Raw genomic sequence first — 24,465 nt, forward strand, 5'->3', positions numbered from 1 at the left:
CTGATCATAATTTTAGTGAATTTATTGAATATTAATTGAACAAAAGAATTGATTTCCTTTTCGCATTAGGCCTTCATTCTTTTGTAATAGTAGTAAATAGTACTCCCTCCGCTCCATATAAGTGAACATTTATCTTTAACACATCTATTAAGAAAATACGAACTCCTAGATATAAAAATGTATTCATTAAATTAATCTTAATTAATTGTTACACTGATATATTAAAATATATAAATAAGGACAAATTTTGAAAGAGTAAAATTAATTTTTTCTTGATTATATAAATAAATTTTTATTTTGATTCAAAATAAAAAAAAATAAAATGATCACTTACCGTGGACACGAGCGAGTAATGAACTAAGGTAAAAATAGTTATAAGCAAATTATAATGGTAAATAAAAGTGTATTCAATATATTTAGGGTGTTGGCGTAAATATGACGGAGTATACGAGTGTTATCATAGTCTAGTTTAGAATCTACAGACAGAGACAGCCGGTCCAGTCCAACGGTTCGATTCAACAAAACTTAAGCCCCACTTCCGATCCTTTCGGTGAACCCATTTACACACTTCCCGGTACTCTTTCTCTCTCTCTGTCCCTTCTGTTCTGTGCTTCTGATCACACCTAACAACCAAAAATTCCCTCTCTCTCTCTCTCTCACACACACACACATTCATATATTGATTTTCTAGGGTTCATCGATTTATAACATACATATACATGCACGCTCCTTTCTCTCTGCAATCCTTTGTTTATAGTACTTTATTTGTAGAGAGAGAGATGGCACATTGATACATACATGAGAAGAAGAAGAGGATGAGGATGAGGATGAGGAGCTTTAACCACCGAAAGTAACGGCACTTTTACGCTATTCAATTCCAAGATTCCTACACAAACCCATTTTAATTTCTACATCCCTTTTTCTTCTTCATCTTCAAAAAAACAGGGCATTCGTTTCTGTCTCATTAAATTCTCTTCTCCTCGTCGCCTTCGCCATTTGAAGCTCCGGTAAGCGCTCTCTCTCTCTCTCAATTCCGATTTCCAATACGATGTCGTTCTTTGTTCATTATTTATATGTTATGTATGTGTCATTATCCACGCGGACTCGTGAGCGTGATTTAATCATGCTTGCACTTTCCGAGATGAAATCGCCGGTCAACTTTTTCAATTTGTTGAATATCACTAATTTATCTGTATTTAATAATTATCATTCGTTTTTTTGGTTATGATTCTGGCAATATTTATCAGATTTTACTAGGATTCATGCTATAATAGTTAGTTTTATTGCGCATCTTCTTGTAGTTAGGTACTTTTAGATGCGTGCATATTGTAGATTTAAATATTACTCAATGTTTTAGCTACTTTGTTTTTCGTTTGCTTGCAGGAGGTGATATCTGCTACAATTGGTGTGTTTTCAGTTGAATTTTGAGATAAAGAAATAGCCATGAATTTCGAGCTTGTGGAAATTGTACCTCGGGAACTCAAGTTCATATGTACGCACTTCTATGTTCCACTTAATGCTGCTTAATTGTGTCTGATGTATGTATGTTTGGCAAAAAAAAAATAGTGACTTTGAGCAATGCTATCATGCTACAACTTAATCAAACTGAAGCTTTCGTATGGACAAGACACAGATTTAATTATTCTAACAAGAGTTTTTGATAAATGAGGCGGAGGCTTTTGGTTCGATTTATGCATTTACTAAATTTGTTAGTATTGTTATGGTCTAGTGAATTGCTGTATAAATTCTGAGAAGGATGTAATAACTGAACTGATATTAGTTATATTGGCCTTTTTCTTGTAGTTGAACCGAAGAAGCAAAGCTCTTGCACTATTCGTCTAATAAATAAGTCCCAAAATCATGTTGCTTTTAAGGTAAGATGTTTTTCTTTTCAGTAAAGTACTGTTTTGGAATTATATTTATTCAGATAGAGGCTGATTAGTATCATCGTGGAGTTTATAACAGGTCAAGACTACTAGTCCAAAGAAATATTGTGTTCGACCCAATACGGGAATTATTAAGCCCAGGTTATCCTGTGATTTTACTGGTAAGAAGAATTCTTCGTGATGGCAGCATATCCTTGTTTATGTTTTGAATGTGATAAATGTATAGCAAATCAATTAAATTTCTTCGACTAGTATTCTTGGCAGAGGCGGACCTACATGGGGGTTGAGGGTCACGGGACCCCGTTAGTCTCGGCAAAAATCCTATATACATTTATTATATATATTTATATATACACTAAGGACCCCTTATATATTTTCCTTGGCCCCCTCAAACATAAAAGGCAAATGGGAAAACTAGTTTGGGGGATTGTGAAATTTCTTTTGCGTACCCATTTACCTGGGTGCGAAACCCATCTAGCAACTTACCTTTTTGTTCTTTTCTGTTTCTTTTTTTGGGGTTACTTTTTTTTTTGTTAATTGAAGGATACTTACTACTCCCATACTAGTTAATTAGTATTTTTTTTTTATCTTTTCTGAATTAGTTTATTACTAGTACATAATAGTAACTTTATTTTATTCTTTTTCAATCCCTCCCTCACTCTCTGCTTAGAACTTTTTCTTACTTTAAAAGTTTTATCTCCTATTTTTCTGAGAGGTAAATTACAGAACTAAGCATGGTAAAAAGTAAATATTTTTCTTACAAGAATGGAGTGCAGTTGGATCCACACAATGGCTAATAAAGTTTACCTTTTGAAGATTGTAAAATATAAAATAACTTGGACAATATCCTATGCGATTCTTCCATATGAAAATTCACAAGCGGCTTATGGTTTTCTATGCATCAGCAAGATATACTTTCTCAACTTTAATTTGTGATACCTAAACATTTAACTCATATCTGATTAGCAAGAATTACATTGGGATATTCTATATAAGAATTTACTTACAGTTTAAAATTTTGCAAAGTTCACATATTAATGCGTCGAGTTCCAGTATGAGCGGATGATATATATTTTTTATATTAGTATCAAATTAATGATATTCGGCAAAATTGAATTTGTATTTTGTTGATATCATAATTATTACGTTTTCAAAGAGTTGTATGTTGAACTTTGTCGCTAGTAATTTGCATATCTAAAATCGGTGGTGCCCTCGTCGCACTCAAATCCTGGGTCCGCCTCTGATTCTTGGTACAAGAAGTAGCTCATTGCATGGCTTTGCTCGTACACTATACTCTGGAGATAGGCTCGCACTTCAGCATAGTTAAAACCTTTTCAATATGAGCACTTGTCTGGATGAAGGTCTATAATGGTTGTACATTGGATAGCAAAATTAGTAATGTTTTTGATGTTATAAGCCACATTGGTATGTTAGGTAAATTTTGTCTCCTATGTAATTGTGCTCTTTAGTTCGAAGAAGCATGCATTTTTGGAAATAGTCTCTTAAAGCTCCAAGAGATAGTCACTTTCTTGCTCTTGCATGGATTTTGATTTTGAGTGATCATAGATCTTTCGAGACAACTTGCCGTCATATGATTTTAGGACTACTTTGTTTCCTTTTAACACTTTCAATCATGGGTATGGGTTAGGTAATGTCTTCATGCTAGTATATTGAAACATTCACTTATTTTTGCATCTTATATTGTTTGTTAACTGATGATGATGCATGAGCATAATTTTTGGAATAGAGTCTCCTCTTCGCTCAAGTATAATTCAACCTGTAACTTGTGATATACCTGCTTTGATCATCTTTAATACAGACTGTTTCTGCAAGAAGTTTTCCTGTTTAAAAACGATATACATATCACTGACAATGACGTGACAAGTCTCCCTAGTAGAGTGAAAAATCTTATTACGATGATCTGCTAACTGGATATGCTGTTTCTGTTAGCCATAGTAATAAATTTATCATAGGCGCCGCTGTAAGATCTTTAACACATCTTATTTATGTAGTAACCATGCAGGCACAAAAGGCACCTCCTCCTGATATGGCATGCAAGGACAAGTTCTTAGTTCAAAGCACTGTTGTGGCAGAGGAGACTGTTGAGGAGGATATTACATCAGCCATGGTATATTCTCGATGGACTATTCTATCATTTTAGGTAGCCGTCATTCAAGGCTAAACTAGACGCTGTTGACTTTTGCATTCTGATGCAATTTCTGACTGCTTTGATTGTAGTTTTCCAAAGATGATGGCAAGTATGTTCAAGAAAATAAGATGAGAGTGATCCTTGTCAGTCCACCCAGTTCGCCTGTTTTATCACCAATCAATGGTGTACATAGTGATCTTCCAAGTTACAAAGATTCACCGCGAAAAGATGAAGTACATGGTAACGAAAATATCAGTGGACAGCAAGAAGTAAGTAGTATTCTTCAGAAACCAGAATCTGGCGACCATGTGGTTTGATATGTAATTCCGTCTAGCTAAATAATAGTAATCATTTTCAGAGAGATGTCAATGGAGTACACAGCCACAGTGGTGGATTTTTCGAAGATTCGTTCACAAGAGATCAAGTAACCCCCCGTGCAAATCGAAATCCACCGCAAGAAGTAAGTTATTATTCCGAACCAGAACTTAAAGACTGGTTATAGATAAAAAATACCAATGAGTATTGGAAAGTTTTATCGTATATGTCAATTTGGCGCTTGGTTCTAAAACTGCGGCCAAGCAGGATGCATAACATCCCCTACCAGATGATGGTTGTTACTTAGGTCTACCACGATTGTAGAGGCTCTGAACCATCTGAAATCTAGAGAAATTAGAAAAAGCAAATATGTCTTAAATTGGTTGTACACAATATACGAGAAGGCTCCTTACATAGGAGTTCTGTACAAGTTTAGACTGCACATAAATAAAGAAAGTTACTAAATAAGGAAAATTACTTAAATCTTGAGATTCCTAATTTTGACAGAACTATGAAGAATATTCTATATTATTAACCTAAACACACAGAATGAATGTAGAATATACTAACGTATAGCTAGATTAATTCTCAGTAATTTCAACAGTTCCAGTTGATTCAGATAATTTTCCAATGTTTTATTCTATTTGATGAACCTTGAGTTACATTTTCTGGTAATATGTTATACCTATCTGCTTTCTCCAGCTGGATGAGAATGTGAAGGAATTCAAAAAGGAAAATACCAACATGCAAACAGAAGAAAAGCATGTGCAGTTGGAGACGAGGAAACATGGAGAAGAGATGGAATTAGTCAAGGATGTTGAGAGCATGAAGTACAAAATAATTGAACTTGAACGAAAATTAAGTGAGGTCAGAAATTTTTACCTTTCTTTTTTCTTTTACTCTTTTTTTTTTTTTTGTGTCAATTGCATTTGAAACAACTTTGTTCTGTCATGAAATAGCATTTGCCTTGTAAGTAAATATAATTTTTACATTTCAAAAAGAAGCCACTCCTTTTCCAAAAATAAAATAGAAAGAAGCCACTCATTAATGAAGAAGAATCAGTTCATACCTTACATCAATCAAGCAAGGGGATGTAAGGAACGTACAAAAATATGCTGAGTCACTTCCAACAAATGACTGACTCACAATTCCAGAATGTTTTCAGCACCAGAGTCTGCTTTTCCTCTAATGGCCTCTAGAACATCAGACTAGGTGCTGTATTCTGCAAAGTTTCCTCTTAATGACAGGATCCCTCTAATTCCTTGTGATCCACATAAAATAGATTTTTCCTGGTAAACTTTGAAACAGTTCCATAGAAGCTTTTGATTTATTCTTAATTTTTCCATTATCTCTTTTTTTTAAGAGGACTTTAATGGCCCAGAACTTCCATTCCATAAAGAGATGTGCCCTGGGGAATCAACTTATGACAGAAAACAGACTCCCTGCAGGGTGGTTTCTTCCTAGCAGAATCTTGATAATCGTCGCTCTTGTAGAAACACTTTCATCATATTTGATGTCCAGTACATGATGAGGTTCAAAGTATTTCCAGGAGTAAGATCAACCTTATGGAATTTCAAAAGGGATTCAGGAAAAATGAGTTTCTTTTATTAAGTGTGCCTCATTTAAGCATAGGGTTTTGGTTTGTAAGAGTTTTGGATTTATTGGTCAAGTTGGTCCACCTATGAAAAGGTTTATGTTTGATTTGAGGCATTATCTAGTCATTTTTCTGTTTCAAGGATAAAACTAGAAACTAAATCAACTGCTTGTTAAAGACCTTTACCGCTGATGATTTTTCTAGTCTTCTGGAGCATTCGATAAGAGTTCCGCAGATGGAATTTTTTTCAAGCATGAGTTGATTAGTTTTAGTGTCCGTAATTGTTAGAGGTAGTGCTGTTTCTCACTCTCTTTTACCCTCTTGCAGGCCAAAGACACCATCTCTAGGCTAACGGAGGAGAGGAAGTTTGTTGCTCAAGAAAGAGAGAGCTTACAAAGAGAATTGGTAATTCCATTTGTTGCAATATGGGTTATACAATTTTTTGTTAATATTATTAGATTAAGATCATGACATCAGTAGAAGTCCTAAAAATTTTGGGATGCTATCTTAACTAAATCTCTATTGGGTTAACAATATCCAGAATGCTGCATAACTTGTCCGAGTTCATGTTAGTCTGGCTTTAGCTCAAGCAAATTGTTCTTGCCTTTGATTGGTCCAATCCATTTAAGTCTTACAAAATGTGCACAGTCGGAGTGAGGAAGGGAGAAATTTTTATTTCTGTCACGACACACCTATCCATGTCTCAATAAGAAGTGTCCCTAGTTAACCCTGTTTTCGTGTTCTTTTTGTGGTGATATGCTTTGCAGGTCATGTTGACAAGTAAAAAAGGCGGAAGAAAAGTCCGGGTTGGATTCCCTCTCCTGTATGTAGTTACTGTAGCCTTTATTAGCATGGTGTTCGGTTACCTTTTGCATTACTGATTGAAGCATTTAATACGCTGCTATGACTGAAAGGCTACTGTGTCTATATCTTGGTAGACAGTTTTTCCTTCATAAAGCCCTATCTACTCTATCTAAAGCTGGGGATCAGATATGTTGTTGTACTGACTAGTAATGGAGTATATCTAGCGTTGTAAATGCTGTTTTGGATGGAATAAAATGTAATAATCTCCCCCTCGCTCTATGTCTGCACGCATAGCATGAGCCTGCGCCATCCCTGCAGTTGTTTGGGGATGTTGGCGGCTACACCATCCCAGCATTTTTTTTTTCTGTGAGACCTGACTGAGGGGGCAAGGGGGAGGGGTTGGAATATCCTTTTGCTGATAGTGCTGATTTTGTTGGTGGATTTTGTGAGAATGCGTTTACATTTATATGCAAAGAAGATTTGGTTGTGCATGTGATAGTAGTGGAGGGTCGACATTGACATACGGGAGGTTTTTGGCGATCACTTGTGAATACCAATGGAAAAAAAAATGTTTGCATTTTCTTTTTCTTTAATTTGGTGAAACATACTTACCAGGAAAGATCAGAAAGGCTTTTCTATCATGGAAATATTTTCTTGATAAGCACTTTTTCGCCATTGCAGCACTTATATTACCTCTACATAATCCCTAGTATTATATGTTTGTACTAGCAGTGATTAGTGTGCAAATTCAATAAGAGAGATCAGAGTGTAGGTGAATTTCATCTTTAATTTATTCTGCTCGCTTTCTCCTCTCTAAAAACCACGGTTGATGCCGTTTATCCCTTAATGATTTTGTCCTATTGGTTATCCTGTACTTTTTCTAACAAACCAAAAGCCTCGGCCGTATTCCATAAGTTTTATATTAATGTTTACATCAAAATCCTTCCACACACCAAAAAAGGATCGATTCGTATAGGTAAAGAGTGCAGTCGGGGAGCTGTTGAAGAAGCTGAGACTAATTGGTTTCAGCGTTAAAGATAGTATTGATTAAACAGTACACCCTAGCTTATGGAACTTTTAAATGAGGTGGTTATACAGATCGATGTACGTTTGCTCTGGATAAACTCATTCACATAAGTACTATGTAACCGATTCTTCCCTAAACATACTCCTAATTTGCTGCTCCTATTCTGGTATGAGAATTTTTTTATTAGGATAACTTGCTAAAATAATATCGTATCTGACCAGTCCGATTTTCTATTTATCAACAAAACATTTGTTACAAATGATATTGTTACGTCTCATATTCATTGTTTTATTACATTAGTAATGGAACAAATCCTTAATTTTTGATTTACTGAGATGAGTTGGTCAAACAAAAATTGAGATTGAATCATTATTAATTAATTCATATTAAAATATTATATATTAAAAGATACAGTTTATTCTTCTTCTTTTTTTTGGTATAAAAGATGACTTGCATAAATTAAAAGTTGCTTACAGGGAATTGGTGCTCGTGCACCATAGTATTTATACTAGCACTAAATACATTATCAATAATAGAGGCCGTTGCTATCCTATCTATTGCCAAAACAGTATTGGCAACAACCTCATTAGCTACACGGTTACTAACAAAACATGTTTTCCTATCGTGAGAAGTAACTTGTTGTGCATCTTGTATAGATACTAGACGTTGAATTGTTGTTCCCATTTGATCTGCCTACAGTTGAGCCGATACAATAAGCGGTGGTTTAACAAAAAATTGCAGCATAACCTGATCTTGCATCCTACTTCCTAGCTTTGCAAGTTGGTCTGCTATTCCATTTTGTTCCCTGTACACATGTCGAACTGGTGGATCATGTAGCATCCTGAGGAGGTGCCTGCAGTCACAAATTAGGTTAGTGTACTTAGAATTATCTGTATCTAAAAGTATGATTACCTCCTGCGCATCAGTTTCAACTTCCAACGGAATTAGTTGCATTTGCAAAGCGAGACTTGGCCCCTTTATGAGTGCATGCAGCTCTGCAGTGATACAATGTACACGTGGGACCTGGCCAGCAAAGCCCACCATCCAAGCGCCTAAGTGGTTTCTAATTACTCCTCCAATTCCATCAGTATCTGTTTCGGAAGATGCTGCCTCATCCGTGTTTAATTTGTAATAGTTAGGCTTCGGAGGTATCCATTTAAGGTTCAGAAGAACTTTTTTATGGTGCGTATGTTGTGATGCTGCCATATAGGCGAACTCAATAGTTTGATTTAAAACTAGATGTGGACTTGGTTTTAGCGAAGTGTGTTCATATAGAATCTTATTTCTAGTAGTCCAGATATTTCAAAGGCTTAGTGACAAAAAAGTGTGTGTGTTAACTTTATGGGGAAGTTGGAGAAGGTTGGAGTAAATTATTTTATGTAACCATTGACTTGTGGGGCCTATGTGCGAGAGTTTACAAATGTAGTCACTCAGCCCTATCGAAATCCAATATTGTTGAGCATTAAAGCAGGTGAGGAATATATGACTTATAGTTTCTGGTGTGTCTGAACTCTGGACAGATATGACAAGATGGTATTGCAGATATGCCTATATAATGGAGGTAGTGGCGCGTGGGAAGCCTATTATGCTGTAATAGCCAAATGAATGTTTTGATTTTTGGCTGGATTGGCAGTGCCCAAATCCATTTGAAATTGTTTGTTGTGATAGGGAGTTGGGTATTATTAGCTAGCTCCTTATACATAGTTTGCACAGTGAATTGTCCATTGTTTGTAAGTGCCCAAAAGAGTTGATCTTGTTGTTGTGTATAGTTAGAGAGGTGTTGTTTATTGACAGTGGTTTTTATGTCCGCAGTAATTTCAAACGGAAAATTTGCCCAGTTCCATCCCTGATGAGTGAGTACGTGAGAGAGTGGAACTTTGTCATGAAACTGTGGCAGTGGTCCTATAAACATGGATCGCAAAGATGTTCCTGATTTAAGCAATGGATCAATCCACAACTTGATATGGTTCCCTGTCCCCACTCTCCACTGGATACCCAATTGACAGTGATTCCAACCTTTTAAAATATTACGCCAAGTCAATGAGCAATTAGCTAATGATTTTAGTGGGAGATATTTATTTAAGAGAGTCTTAGCCCAAAGAGCTTGTGGTTTCTGAAAGATCCTCCAAGCTAGGCTTGCTAACAAAGCATTATTCTTAGTTCTTAGATTTTGGATATTTAATCCCCCCCTTTACTGCAGGAGTGGTAATGTGCTCCCATTTAATAAGATGTAACTTTTTCCGTGTATCAGTGGTACCCCACAAAAAGTTTCTTTGGTAATGCTCCATTTTGTTAATTATGTTTGTGGGAATATCGATATATTGCATGACATGATTGGAGAGGGAATTGAGTGTAGATTTTATTAAAGCAGTTCTTCCGCCCTTAGTCAAGAATTTGGTCTTCCATCCAGCTAGACGACATTTAAAGTTGTCAAGTATGAATTGAAAATCAGTCTTACGTGGTCTATTGTGAAATTTGGGAAAGCCTAAATATTTGCCAAAAGACTGGCCTTCCTTCATTGCAAATGATTGCAGCACAAAATTTTTAGTTGAATCAGAGCAATTTTTTGAGAAAAAGATCTTAGAATTTTGGAAGTTGATTTTTTCGCCCGAGTTTTGATTAAAATGATTGATAACATCAATAATAGCATGACAACTTCGTGTATTGGTTTTAGAAAGAAGTATGATGTCATCGGTGAAGAAAATATGAGAGATATCGGGACCCTTTTTTGAAATACGGATAGGATGCCAGTGTAGGTAATATACTGACTGTTCTACCATACGGGAGAACATTTCCATACACATTATAAATATGTAGGGAGACAAAGGATCCCCTTGACGAATGCCTCTCGACGGACTGAAGTAGGAAGTACGGGTTCCATTAATCAGTATTGATGTAGTTGTAGTGGTAATACAAGACATGATTAATTGGATTATTGAGTTAGGGATGTTAAAATAAAGAAGAGTATGCCTTTTCGAGGTCTAACTTCAATATAGTGTATTAGTTTACCCAGCTATAACTAGTTAATTAATATATTTTAACAAAATAAAGTTTTTTAGAATACCCACAAAATTTTCACAATCTTGAAACTACAAAACATGTCTTTAGATGAGTCGGTCCCCCAATTCAAACACACATTAGAAGATGAAATTCTACCAGCCGAGTAAACATTGAAAATTTTGTAGATTCAGAGTCCTTAGTCTTTTTCTCAGGATAAAACTAGGGAATTGAAATCAACGTAGAGGGAAAACTACTTTCCGCGCCTCTAACATAGAGACTCTCTCTACGCACAATAGCATTAGAGAGATTGTAATCCACACAAATTTCACTTGCAAATACACAGCTAACCAAGCTCTCCCTGCCATACAACTCTCATCCCTGTACAAATTACTGCTTTCCGACAATTATGTCTTTCTGAAGTTCATAAAATGTTTACAAATTTGGGATGTAATACCACCATGAATCACCAGAAATCTAAACATAAGGAAGAACAGACAGGAAATATTTCAGCAGTCAAAATTTACAACATGCTTGAACAAACATATCACCATCTACCAAAGCATTCTCAGGAATAACTTACAAACATGCTCACCATGGTCAGCTAGAATTTCACCTTTGCTAACCCTCCACCCCAAAAGAGCGAACTTCGATGCGATAGAGTTTGCTAAAGCAGTGTAAGCGACGGCAGTACCAAACGCATAGGACCTGAGCTCAAAATGCTGTCAGCAATCTGGACAACACTAAGTTTTAAGGATCCAGCGGAGGTCCCTTGGCCCACACTTCCAACTTAAAATTTAATTTCTCTCGTGCACATCATCATGGTTCCTGTTCCGTTGGAGAACCAGGAGCAACAGGAGTAAACCCCCGACCACCAAACACCGGGCGCATGAATGAATCATCAAACTTGCGCCAGTACCTATGCACCTTATGAGTTGGCGCAGAAAGTAGCATCCTCAAACTGGGTGGGTGAGGAAGATCTTGACTATTTAAATCGACTTCAGAACCCTCTTGACTGCCTAGAAGTGGCGCTGTAAGAGATTTTGGAGTATTTGCATCTGATGACACTGTACTTAACTGCCTCTGCGGTGGCAGCAGGAGACTTATAAGAGGTTTTGTCATTAAACCAAATACCTGGAAAAAGAAAAAACAAGTTTACCATTTTGTATTTCGTGCATGAATGGATAGTTGGATTAATTATGTATGAACAAGGTTCTAGCGAGAAAGAATATCAAGGCAGAGGCAGGAGGTGTATACCACTGTGCTGAAAAGAACAATGGTAATGGTGCTGGTGATCATTATTGCGTTGTCTTGCAATTGAGTGTGTCCCAAACGAGTGAACTGCATCATGAAATGACCATGATTCATGACATTAACGAATACAAGGATGTGAAAACAAGAACAACGAAAGTGTGCATATAAGAGCTGATATTTCCACAAGAGTCAGCATGATGGCCAAGTATATGATCAGCAGTTTTACCTTATTATATGCCAGTGCCATGGACACTGCACCTCTCATCAAACCTGCCCACCATATTATCACCTACAAAACAAAGTTAGTAATCAATATCTGTATGAAATGGATAATAGGAGAGAATTTGATGAAGCCGCTGCTTACTTGCTGCCTAAAGGTAATTTTTTCCTCTGAGGATTTCTTCATCAAGTTGGATAAGAATGATAATGGAAAAACAAAGGCAGCTCTCCCTAGCAAGATTAGTCCCATCAGTATCGAACTTACTGCAACGGATAATCCAGGACTGCGAGAAATGACAGAAGCACCAGATAAAGGCTACTTACTGACTGACAATAAGTCAAAAGAGAGGAAGATTAACACTGTAAGAGAAAATGCTAATATCTCTCCTACCCTCCTTCAGCATACCTATCACTAACAAATTTCCACTTCTCGATATCCAAGGCATCCATACCGACATAGAGGAAGAGGAAAGTCTCAGCAAGAAATGACAAAGTTGCAAAAGTGTGCCTACAGAAACATAGAATGATAACATTAATACTCGAAATATGCGGACAAAAATGTCACTTATTAAGCACAGGTAATAGCCTATGATTGTGGCACGTGGTATAATATATATAAATGATTGTTTGCATAAGCTAGATAAATGAGTTTGTCTGTTTGTAAAAGCTAATCAGACAGCTAATTACTTTTAGTAGTTGTAAGGCTTCTGTGGTATGACCTTAAGAATAGGTTGCAGGTTGCAGATGAAATAAATTTATTCCATGTTGTAATAAGAAGTGCAAACTCTCGTCCAGGCAGATAAATTGGAAAACCTCGCGGCAGAAAAGTAGGAAAATTGTACCTTGTAGTGACTCTTGAACTCTCAGTCACATTGTGCCAAGTGTAATGGGACATTACAATACCACAGAAAAATACAGTGAGAATCCCACTGAAATAGAATAGCTGCAAAGGATGAATGATTTTGTCACTAATATCAGAAACATGTATATTGGATCCAAGTGCCAATGAGCTAAAACTAAGATCTTACTTCAGCCAACATGTATGATAAGTAAGCCATGAGCATCATAAGTGCAACCTCGCGATCTGTGGAATGCCTGGAAACAATAAAAGTAGCTAGTCATTACTATTATTGCAATAAGAAAAGGAAGAAAAGTAAGGAAAAATGGGTCAAGAAGTTTTTCCAATAAGTTAGAGAAGAACTAGGCAAAGTTTCACTAAATAAGAAACTCTAATGAAACATGTTAAACTTTTATATGGTCCAGCTTTACAGTTTTATAAGAACCAGAAATGATGTGCCGCCATAAACCCTTAATTGAGGCATTACCTGCCAAAATACAGCTTCTTGACAATGTAAGCACTAAGAAGACCAGTCTGCAGCAAGAATAAGATGTCAACTAGAGGGGTAAAGCCTAAGTAGAAGTCAATATCAAAGATTTAAATGAAGCATCATGGACACATCATTTTTCCCACACACGCACACACAGAGAATGAAGCTTAAGCTTACTGCTGCTCCCAGTAAAGTGCTAGCAAGGAACAGATATAAGAAGTTGCCAATGAAACGAAGGGCAATAGTGGGATTCACGCTCGAAAGGTCAAAGTTTTGAATAGCATTGAAAAGCACCACCGATGTAGCATCATTAACAACTCCTTCTCCAAATACAAGACTGTAAAGGAGGGGTGTCTCATCCTGATGTAGGACCTGCAGCAGCAAAAACTTGTACTTCAGGGCATTCTATTGGGTCATAGCATATGTTGAGGTCACTACTTCTGTACCTGCAACGTGCAGACGGAGTCTGTGGCAGCAAATATTGCTCCAATTGCTAACAAAATCAAGAGATAAAGAAATAAGAGCAGTCAGAGGTAGAAACAGAAGCAACCAGCAACGGAATAAACAGAGCAATGATTCGAATAATACCGAGATAATCCCCAATATCTAGAAATCCAATGTCCAACTTCTTGAAGAATTTAATGGCACCTTCGCACATAACATAGGAAAAAATATCAGCAAATACTAATTATTGAAGCTTGAGAGAAACTAACACACATTACAGTGTTGAAATTCTATTCAAAGATTACGATATAACAGGGATGATTTCATTACCATAAACAAGGATACAGTAGCATGTCCGCGGCAAAAACTCTATGTGAATGTACTAAAATTCATAGAACTGCAAATATTAAACACATCTATCCTAGTCCCATTCATTATGAATAGAGCAGTTTTGCAACATTGCTTGATGGAAAGAAGGTAAGCAAATTCGAGACATCTTGAAATCACCTTCTTCTTCCTTACCATCAGAACATCTGGAGTATAAATGTTTACTCACCATCACTTTCAAGGACATAGACAAGACATATCACTTTCAAGGACATAGACAAGACATCATGAATGCTATGTAGGTGGCTTGATATGTGAAGAAGTATATGAAAATCAGTTAAGCAAAAATTTCCACTTGAAGAACAAGCACATTGACAAACGAACATGTTTTAACAAGAGAAAAAAAACACTACAAATCATTAAAGTCATTACAGTTTCATCCCTCATCAGGTCATGACTCGTAGGAAAGACCTTGGGAAATAAGAATAGATTAGGTACAACATGGAGAGAGCATCTCAAAGCAGACAGAAAAAACATAAATTTGTCTTGGGGAGTAATTTCTACTCTTGAAACCAAGTACATTTAGTAGTTATTATGATAAAACAACAAGAAGCATCAATCTATTGACAAAGTACCAATCAAACATACATAGAGTCCTTTTTCATTGAAGTAGATAGAGAATTTAAGCAAATAAAAGTTAAACTAGAAGGCAACTAACCAAGATAAAACAGTTGCAGAATAATTCTCTGGCAAGGGACCTATCTAACCAATAAACAAAATGAGCTTTTGCAATAACGTTGAAGCATGTGATGGAAACAATGTTTTGAATAATACCTAATGATATAATGGCACATGAGATCAGTGTACCAATGGCTCCGAACAGCATTATAGTAATGAAGTTTACGAAAAATTGCTTCTTTTTTACCTGAAACCTGCAAGAGAGAAGAGTTACAGTATGTAATGACCAATTTTTTGGATCAATTCTCGTACCATATAGGCACATCAAAGATCAATAACAGAGATATGGAACAAGATGAAATTGTCCTCCTGATTTTCTTATTTACGTACTAACCAGAAGCCGCAAGTACAACCTACAGATTGCACACTGCAGACACGATCCTGACACGCGAAATGAAAAGACAAGAGGATTCTCTTGTCTCAGCTATGGCTTTTGCCCCTTATCTTTGCTTATTTTTATAAATGACATAGAATAAATCTTTTCATGTCAATCAAAGACTTATCAGCACTGGACAGGGTAGTCCTTGCTACAAAATAATGGAAACTTCTTAGGTACATCACTCCTGGCTTCATTAAGTATAGTCAAACGAAACCATAGCTTAGTGGATAAAGACCTGAGGATCTGCATACTAGCCTGAAAATCAAGAAGCTCCTATATGATTTCCAGGAACTGCTTCGGTGAATGTTTCAAACTGCAAAAGTTCTTGATTCCATTATTTCACCATCTTCGCACAATGAAGCAGTGCTCAACTTCCTCACCATTCAAGTAATGCTTAAGGTTCCATTATTGCTAATAATCTGGCTCCAAATTAGTATTGGTTTGCACTGCATTGCCATTGTTTATATCTTTTTTTTTGATAACCGTGGTGTCCGGGCCAGCTTGCGCGCACTTCGACTAATTCCACGGGATACCTGCCACCTCCCACCAGCAACAAGTACCAGGTAACTCTATCCACCAAGGCTTGGATAGATGGGAAGAAAAACCATTGTTTATATCTTTACTCTGATAACTTAGCTGGCCTAAATGGTATCCTTCCTTACTGTTTATGGACAGGGATAGCCATTTGGATAGATACCTCATCAAATCATACTCCATAACAGTGAGACAGCACAAATATTTTTTATGACTCCTTGTCAGTAAACAAAAAACATCCAGAAGGCAAACATAAATAAGTGAGAGAATATATGAAGTAGAAAGCTCTTGATAAACCACCTTCGGAACATCGAATGAAGCACCCAAAAAAAAAACAGTAAAAGAGAAGATAATGAAACTTTTACCCTGCATTAAATATGATTGGAGGAAGTAGATATATGAAAAAGAGATCTTCACTGAAGACCAGAACGTGTGAGCTCTTTCCCCCACTTATGAGCAAGATAACAACTCCTACACCCAAGCCCTGCAATTATCAAACATGAAAATAACTGTATGCATTATAAGCAAATCAGAGAACGTAAGAAAAATAAATGACAAATTGCCAATTTGAATCTTATTCTGAGACCATTCAAAGAATTGAAACAAAAGAAATGAAAGAAAAAGGCTTGAAGGGAAGATAACAAAAGACAGAAAAAAAGGAAGAAAAAACACATTCAAAGGCGACACGGATACTTCAACATTTGATATTTTTTCACCATCTGCATTATGTGTTTTCCCATGGAAACCCCTACGTAGAACAAAAGGAGTTACACTCACAATTATGAGGGCGGTAATGGACTCATTTATCCAGCGGTTCTCCTCCAGCAGATGACCAATGACAATGCAAGCGCAAAGGAGTGCCACAAAGAGGTTGATGGATACAACAGAACCATGATCTGAAGTACCCAAAGAGCCCAGTTTTGGAAACATAGAAGCCAGCTCAGACGCCATCTTTGTGCCACTTTCTATTAGTTACTGCAACCACTCCAGTTCACCAACTTTGCTTCAACATAGCCAGGTGTCATCAAAGTTTTCTCCCTTCGTGTATATACTCTGTACTAGATAACAACAAAAACTTCTGCATATTACTATATGCAATGAAATAGAATGTCCCACATAAATCAAAATCTAATTTAGTCAAGCAAGACATTATAACTTTGAACAAAGGGAGTAAAAGAGAATGATTCTCATTAACCAGACAAATGTAATTTAACATTCTCCATTTCTAACTAAATCTCACCCATGCAAAGGAAAGGTGGGCAGAGTGTTGGCCAATCAAAAACTCTCATGTCCAGCAGATGAAAGTAGCGGAAATGAGGATGTTGAGATGGATGTGTGGGCATACTAGATTGGATAGAATTAGGAATGAAGCTATTCGGACAAGGTGGGAGTAGCCCCTGTGGAGGCAAGGTTGAGATAGTTCGGGCATGTTAAGAGGAGAAGCACAAATGCCCCAGTCAGGAGATGTAAGAGGTTGGCCTTGGGAGGTGAGAGGAGGCGTAGAGGTAGGCCAAAGAAGTCTTGGGGAGGGTGATCAGGCAGGAGATGGCGCAACTTGAGCTAACCGAGGACATGACCCTAGATAGAAGGGTGTGGAGGTTGAAGATTAGGGTAAAAGCTTAGTAGGTAGTCGTGCATTTCCCTTTGTCTTCTCGAGTTCGATAGTATTAGTACTAGTACGGTACCCTTTTTTTCCTTAGTTTGTTATATTCGCATGTCTTGTTCCGTTATTACTTGCCATCGGTAATTCCGTAGTTTGCTAGCAGTACTTCGTTCATATTCTCATTTGCTGCCTTAGATTTAGTTTTCTAAATATATTATCTTGCTATCGGTACCCCTTCATATTCTCTGCTGCTATCTTCGATTTAGTTTTCTAATTATTTGTCTTGCTATTACTTGCTATCAGGGCTTCTATCACTTTCTTTAGCCGGGTCTATCGGAAATAGTCTCTCTGCCCTTCGAGGGTAGGGCTAAGACTGCGTACATCCTACCCTCCCAAAACCACATTTGTGGGATTATACTGGGTGATTGTTGTTATTGTTGTTGCTGCAAAGGAAAGGCTTCCATACAAAATCAATTTAATCAATCAATCGGTTATGTCTCAATTCAAACTAGTTAGGGTCCTCTTTTACTTAATTTAGGCCCATTATTTCAATATTAAATAATTTCTGAAGACAATAGAGATGTTCTCCAACTCTCATGCTTATACCTACACATATTTCTAACAAGACTCTTGGGGGAACATCAAACTTAATGTGTATGGAATAACATCAACTAAACCACGATTCCAATTTTGATCTTAAGCCTAAAAGACTTTCATAAAAGTAAACAGCTTCCGCTAAAAACAGTTTAAATGGAAAAACAAAATCTTCGTGTTTCCTTTTCTTCAAACAGAAAACAAGACCATTAAGATTCTTACCAGTGCAAAGAGAAAAGCTTCCAGTGCCTTTCACCTATAATTAAAAAGAAAAAAAATACAAAAAAAGTTTCTGTTAAAGACAAATTTAACGAAGAAAAAAGTGCAGTTCTGAAAGGTCTGCGCAGTTAAATCTAACAAATTTCCAATGAAATGCAAAAACAAAGAGATAACCTTCTCACGTTTTCATAATTTTCTACTGTTTGTTTCCTTTCTTCTTCATTTTTTTTTTTTTGATTTCGTATGTCAAATTAGCAAGTAATGATCACCTCTAGTCCAATCTTAAATTCTCACCGATCGAGATCTTTCATTTATGGAAAATCCTGCGTAATTCTCTCTAAGTTTAGTTTCCGGCAGCAATGATGAGCAAAATGAACAAATAAAAAACTAATATCACGAGAGAGAGAGAGAGAGAGAGAGAGAAAACCAAAGAAAACTATATGAAAATGTTCATGTTTCTAAAATTCGCCGCAGCTTGTTTCCATTTGTTTTCTGAACTTTCTTTGTCAAACACGAAAAAGTTATACTATCATTTTCCACGAAATTACATGGCTTCAAAACGATTTTCAGAAAAAAGGCAATATTAATTATGAAAAAAATGCAATATTCAGGGTTTTGGAAGTAAATATACTCACGAATGCAATTGCATTTTGCATGCAGAAAGGCCAGAAACAGAGCAGACAAAAGCTTAGAATCCTGAAAACTTTCTGAAGCCAAAAAATTCTCCAAGATAAAACCGCGAAATAAACTCTAAATGTCTCTACTTTGAGTTTTCGTTGTGAAAGAAAAATGGAGAAAAAAAACAGAGCAATCAGAGAGAGAGAGAGAGAAGGGTTAGAGGAGAAGCGTGAAATTTTTAGAAAGAGAAATAGAAAAATCCGGGATTAACATGACTTTCTCTTTTTCTTTTTCTCTCTCTATATATACGGCGTATATAATTTTAGTTTTTTCTTTTGTAATAATCAAATGCGTGAAACTTTCAGGTTTCCTTAACGTGCTGACCGTTGAATGGCCTTTTAGGCGGGCACTTAAGAAGATTTAATTCATAAGTACTCATAGTATAAAAAAAGATTTATCCTTCAGTAAATATTTAAATTTAATCTAATAAAACTAATACTATAAATTTTGATTCCAAGAATAAGCTCGAGTAATATTAATCCGATATAAGTTTGTGGTTAAAAAAAAACTAGATCCATAAGACCATAACTTAAAAGAGTTATTTGGGTCAAATCATTTATGAATTTATTTTATTGGCGTAGTGTCATGATCCGCCACAGGCCCTAGGAGACTACTATATAAAGAGGGATATTTATTTGTACGTCATCAAGAAAAACAATCAAGTTCTCTAATACAAAAGCTTTATTTGACAATTCTATTGTGTTCTAACATTTTCTTAGTGATTTTTAGTGTAGTAAGACTGACTTGGCACAACAAAATTGTGAGCAAGTTGCGTAAGATCGTCAGCAAATTATCAAATATCGTGCGTGCGCTTAGTTTAAGTCTAAGGACGTGACACTAGCCCCTTAAGATGCTACTTCATCCTTAAATTCAGGCTCATGTCACTTGTCAAAATGACATATTCTGTATCAATTCAAATATAATATCAATAATATTATGCCATATGTAAAATGTAAGGGGTCATTTGATCTATGGGATGGGCCCATGGGTTGGGATATTCTATAACATTAGCTATTTAATTTTTATTGTGATAACTAATTCCACTATTTCAATATAAAATAATTTGTAAGACTAATTAATCTTATAACCCTACAATTTATTCCGGGATTGTTTTCTCGTGTCTTACCAACCAAACAACCCTTAAGGAATCGTTTAGTATGAGGTATAAGAAGGTACATGGATGATATAAAAATTTACCACGTTAATACTCTGTTTGGTTAGCAAATCAGGTATAAGTTATCCCGGTGTTAATTTTAACTTATACCTTATAAAAGGTGGGGTAATTAGCACCGGTATAACTTATATCTTATTCTTAAAAATTATGCAATTGTCATTCTTAATACAACATGGCAAACAATAAATAAACAACATTCTCAGCATAACTTATCCCAATATAATTTATACCGATATAACTTATACCGGTATTAATCATATTCCAAGAAAAGAAGCGTCGCGTGTCATGTCAAAGTAAATGATTAAATCAATGAAAAAAGTATTCAAGTGACGTGTTCTAACTTCTAGTTAACCAAATGTCGTTTTGTCACGGGTCTAATTCGTCTGGTTGACAATCCACGGGAAGTAAACAAATTAAGTGGACCAGTTTGTCTAAAACACAATTATCTTCTTTGAGTCATCAAGAAGCTATAAGAAATAGGTGCGAAAAATAAAGTGTTAGAAGTATTCAAGTTCATAAATAAAGTGCAGATCAAAATCCATTGTGTTTGAGCCCAATTATTTCTTCGTGTTGTTAAAAGCAAGATCAAAATTGATTGTGGTCGAACCAAATTATTTGTTAGTAGCGAATGTGGAAGTACATTGAAAAAACATAATTTTAAGGTATATCAATCTATTTAACTCTTAATCAATTTCAAAGCTATAATGAAGATTAAGCATCGATGCTTTTGATTCAATATTGAACTTTAGCATATCGAACTTTTTTAGGTGATGAGAGCATATAGAATTTCACTTACATTGACCAATGAAATTTCAATTTTTTTTTCATCATACACTATTTAAAGTTCATCGAACATAAGAAATGGCCATCAAGCTCTTGAAATCGATATTTATAAGAAAATAAATAAAAGAACATCCTTTAAATTTAGATATATAACGTAGATCGTAACCATTTGTTTATTAAAAATCAAATATTATAATTGTTATACCATTTTTGTTTTCCGATACGAAAAACAAAGACAATGTAACATGCATAAATATCATAAAGTGTGGAAGCCTATGCCTCCATAACTCCATTAGATCTGCCCAAGAGCAATCCCTAAACGTACTAATAGCATCTATTCACTCAATGTAATAAAAAACGTATATTGCATACAAGATAACAACTCTACTAATGAACCAGCAAGCGTGGTGATGGAGTGATAAATATTTTTTCTATGAGATTTTTCGGCGCGAATTCGAATTTAGTCAGGCTCCAATACGAGTACCAAACACCGAAGGGGAAACAAAAAATAACTCTACTAATGAACAATTCCTCAAAGTTTCAATTCCTTTTTCTAAGTTTTTTTTTTCTTAATTAACAAAAATCCTGGTTCTAGTTAGAGAGGTCAACACGAAATGTCTTTACTCTTATCTATATTCTCTCCTATCTAGTCTAGTTATTACAAGTGTAATTTTCATTGTCTATCAAATCCCCATTTATTATTTCCTTTTGTTGTCTCCGTTTCGCTTATCACTTTGGAGAAGATAAGGTGCCGAGCTGGCCCTACACCAGATATAGATTATCTCCCTTAGAAATTTATTCGTATTAGGTGTTTACTTTAATTTATCATGGTTACATGATAAACTTAGAAATGTGTATTAATTAATTATAGTTTAGTAATTATTATGTTTATAAAGATATATATTATGTATTTATTGGTTGGTGTAAACATCCAGATAAATTTTTATTGGTTCTCTCTCCTCTTTTTAATTTTTGAAAATACTTAAGGCAACAACTTCATAATGAAATTTATAAATTAAAGTGAAAATATATGTTTTAATTATAGTTAAATAATAAAAAATTATATTCAAAACATATGTTTGCTTTTATTTAATTGGTGGCAAAACTAAATGTTAATTACTATTTTCTCTTAAATCCATCTACATAATATGATGTGGTAATGAGAAAACTTACATTGACATACAAATCACTTTCATCTAATGTATTTTTTATTGATTTGATGATAGCGTGTCACGTGACGATTTAGCTAAGATACAATGGCAACATAAGCCTAATAAAATTGACAATCTGATTTAGTTTACGGAGATTGACATTTAATTTTCTTTTTATCATTCACGAATTAGTTTTGGAAAACACACAATATAATGTATTTAAATGATTACAAGCATACTCCTACTACTCACTTGTTTTTTCTTTATGCACTTAAATATGTATATAACTATGCAAATAATAATTTTAGTCAAAAAAGTAGAACATGTTGGAATTATTCATAATGCAAAGTCAAAAAAAAAAATCGTTTTGAAATTCCATATACAACTAATAGCCATGAGTTTTTTTTATCTACTTTCAAATGGCCCCTTGCATGAAGCCTTAAAATCAAGTGTTGAATGGCTTTGACAAATGGCTATGCAAATCTACCATATGTCTTCATGCATGAAAGACAAGATACACTTGTCAATATTGGAGCCAAGTGGACTAACATAATGGGACAAGTGTCAAAAGTCTCTCGACACTTGTCATACATGTAACCTCCTTAATTTCCTATAAATAGGTTATGAATTGGCCATCATAATCACTTAATTCTTAACCAAGAATTATTTAGCTAATCATTTCTTTCTTCCTAGTCTTTTTTTTTGTGAATTATCCAACACATAAAATACCTTCCTCTTCTCTTCTTCCTGGACAACTGTTTTGTGCAAATTCTAAACTTCCAGCCACGAGTGCACGTGTTTGGAGGTGCTGCGGAACCTTGGGGAGTGACCGGCCTTAACGATTTGCACCCAGTCGGGCCGAAATCGCTTTCAAGGTAGTGGCTTGCCACGACACGGTATTTTTGATAAGTTGTAGTCTTCTTTCCTTGTTGTTCTTAGTCAATATTATCTACTGATTTTCCCCACAATTTGAAAGCAATTTTACATATAATATTGACTAATGGCCACCACTTTGAACAAAGCATTTCCTGATCTCTCAAAGCTTGAGCCTTTAGGTGGAAATAATTATAAGTGTTGGTCCCGGAAACTTTTAATTTTCTTTGAACAATTAGAAGTTGATTATGTTTTGTTTAATAATCCTCCTGCTGATATTGTTGCTAATAGTTCTAATGCTGCTAATATTGTTGTTGCTGATGATGTTGCTAATAAAAAATTTGAAAAGAATAATAAAACAGTAAGAAGGCATTTATTTAACCATATGACTAACCTTCTCTTTGATTTGTTTATAAATTATAAATCTGCTAAAGTCATATGGGACAATTTGGAGAAGAAATACGGTGCTGATGATGCAGGAAAAAAGAAGTATGTCGTTGGAAAGTGGATCAAGTTTCAGATGGTTGATAATAAGCCAATCATGGAACAGGTTCACGAGTATGAGAACTTAACTGCTGATGTTTTGAACGAGGGCATGGAGATGTGTGAGATTCTTCAGGCTAATGTTTTGGTTGAAAAGTTTCCACCTTCCTGGAGTGATTACAGGAATCAACTAAAACACAAGAAGAAAAACTTAACTCTTCAAGAACTAATCAGTCACATGAGGATTGAGGAAGCAAACTGTCTCAAAGATGAGGAGTCTGAACGGCTTAAGGATAAGATGAAATCTCTCTCTCTTAATTCTTCTAAAGCTAACCTTATGGAATCTTCTAGTACCTTTGTGAAAGACAGGTTTAAAGGAAAACAGAAGAAAGGACATGTGAAGAAGCAGAATTACTTCACTAAGCCGGAGGGCCATATTCAAAAGTCAAAAGGACCTTGCTATGTCTGTGGCAAAATTGGTCACAAGGCTTTTCAGTGCAACCAGAGACAAGGACAAAGCTAAAAGAATGGAGGAAAAGCTCCAGCCCAAGCCAACCTTACTGAGGGTGTGATGTCATTGTTGTTGTGGTTGTTGAGGCAAACATGGTGGCTAACAAGACTGACTGGATACTGGACACAGGCGCTTCAAGGCATCTTTGCGCCAATAAAGAGCTATTTCACGACTTTGAGGAATCTGCTGATGGAGAGTGTGTCTACATGGGTAACTCCACTACAGCTGAAGTTATGGGTAAAGGAAAAATTCTCCTTAAGCTAACTTCTGAAAAAACCTTAGCCTTGAACAATGTTCTATATGTACCCTCCCTTCGTAAAAACTTAATTTCTGGTGCGCTTCTCAACAAAGCATGTCTTAAACTTATTTTTGAATTTGATAAATTTATTATTTCTCGTGGG

The 24,465-nt window shown here is 35.6% G+C and overlaps 3 protein-coding genes across 5 annotated transcripts; 2 read left to right on the plus strand and 1 right to left on the minus strand.

Moving 5' to 3' along the window:
• Positions 1-552: 552 nt before the first annotated feature.
• On the plus strand, positions 553-7,027 carry LOC104211952 (vesicle-associated protein 2-2-like). 2 transcript variants are annotated; one of them, XM_009761104.2, is made up of 11 exons: positions 564-850; positions 946-1,007; positions 1,384-1,492; positions 1,804-1,874; positions 1,966-2,047; positions 3,899-4,014; positions 4,125-4,304; positions 4,394-4,495; positions 5,053-5,217; positions 6,272-6,349; positions 6,712-7,027. In XM_009761104.2, exons 3-11 carry the CDS (start codon positions 1,444-1,446, stop codon positions 6,823-6,825), a joined length of 957 nt encoding a protein of 318 aa, XP_009759406.1. In that variant the 5' UTR covers positions 564-850; positions 946-1,007; positions 1,384-1,443; the 3' UTR covers positions 6,826-7,027. The 2 variants fall into 2 exon arrangements, with proteins under 2 accessions (XP_009759405.1, XP_009759406.1); XM_009761103.2 differs by having other exon boundaries at positions 553-1,007.
• A 4,084-nt stretch (positions 7,028-11,111) lies between these two features.
• LOC104211951 (sodium/hydrogen exchanger 1-like) lies at positions 11,112-19,287 on the minus strand. Of its 2 annotated transcripts, none has more exons than XM_009761101.2 (16): positions 19,047-19,287; positions 18,415-18,448; positions 16,773-17,048; positions 16,361-16,479; positions 15,179-15,276; positions 14,162-14,221; positions 14,020-14,066; positions 13,751-13,945; positions 13,571-13,617; positions 13,274-13,340; positions 13,088-13,188; positions 12,652-12,753; positions 12,391-12,529; positions 12,253-12,315; positions 12,030-12,113; positions 11,112-11,906 (listed from the first exon to the last, which is right to left on the minus strand). In XM_009761101.2, exons 3-16 carry the CDS (start codon positions 16,944-16,946, stop codon positions 11,592-11,594), a joined length of 1,611 nt encoding a protein of 536 aa, XP_009759403.1. In that variant the 5' UTR covers positions 16,947-17,048; positions 18,415-18,448; positions 19,047-19,287; the 3' UTR covers positions 11,112-11,591. The 2 variants fall into 2 exon arrangements, with proteins under 2 accessions (XP_009759403.1, XP_009759404.1); XM_009761102.2 differs by having other exon boundaries at positions 16,773-17,053.
• A 3,910-nt stretch (positions 19,288-23,197) lies between these two features.
• LOC138875582 (uncharacterized) lies at positions 23,198-24,076 on the plus strand. The gene has a single exon (XM_070154423.1). The coding sequence runs from the start codon at positions 23,198-23,200 to the stop codon at positions 24,074-24,076; it is 879 nt and encodes a 292-aa protein (XP_070010524.1).
• Positions 24,077-24,465: the final 389 nt, after the last annotated feature.

This window comes from Nicotiana sylvestris, chromosome 1, assembly GCF_000393655.2.
Source record: "Nicotiana sylvestris chromosome 1, ASM39365v2, whole genome shotgun sequence".
Taxonomy (NCBI): Eukaryota; Viridiplantae; Streptophyta; class Magnoliopsida; order Solanales; family Solanaceae; genus Nicotiana; species Nicotiana sylvestris.

Bases quoted from the DNA above. Each gene is read 5' to 3' on its own strand.
- LOC104211952 (XM_009761103.2), top strand. From the start codon at position 1,444: ATGAATTTCGAGCTTGTGGAAATTGTACCTCGGGAACTCAAGTTCATA. The intron at 1,493-1,803 runs GTACGCACTTCT...TTTTTCTTGTAG, and splicing joins TCGGGAACTCAAGTTCATAT to TTGAACCGAAGAAGCAAAGC. The intron at 4,305-4,393 runs GTAAGTAGTATT...AATCATTTTCAG, and splicing joins ATATCAGTGGACAGCAAGAA to AGAGATGTCAATGGAGTACA.
- LOC104211951 (XM_009761101.2), bottom strand. From the start codon at position 16,946: ATGGCGTCTGAGCTGGCTTCTATGTTTCCAAAACTGGGCTCTTTGGGT. The intron at 16,480-16,772 runs GTGAGTGTAACT...TGATAATTGCAG, and splicing joins CCATTACCGCCCTCATAATT to GGCTTGGGTGTAGGAGTTGT. The intron at 13,341-13,570 runs GTAATGCCTCAA...TATTGTTTCCAG, and splicing joins AAGAAGCTGTATTTTGGCAG to GCATTCCACAGATCGCGAGG.
- LOC138875582 (XM_070154423.1), top strand. From the start codon at position 23,198: ATGGCCACCACTTTGAACAAAGCATTTCCTGATCTCTCAAAGCTTGAG.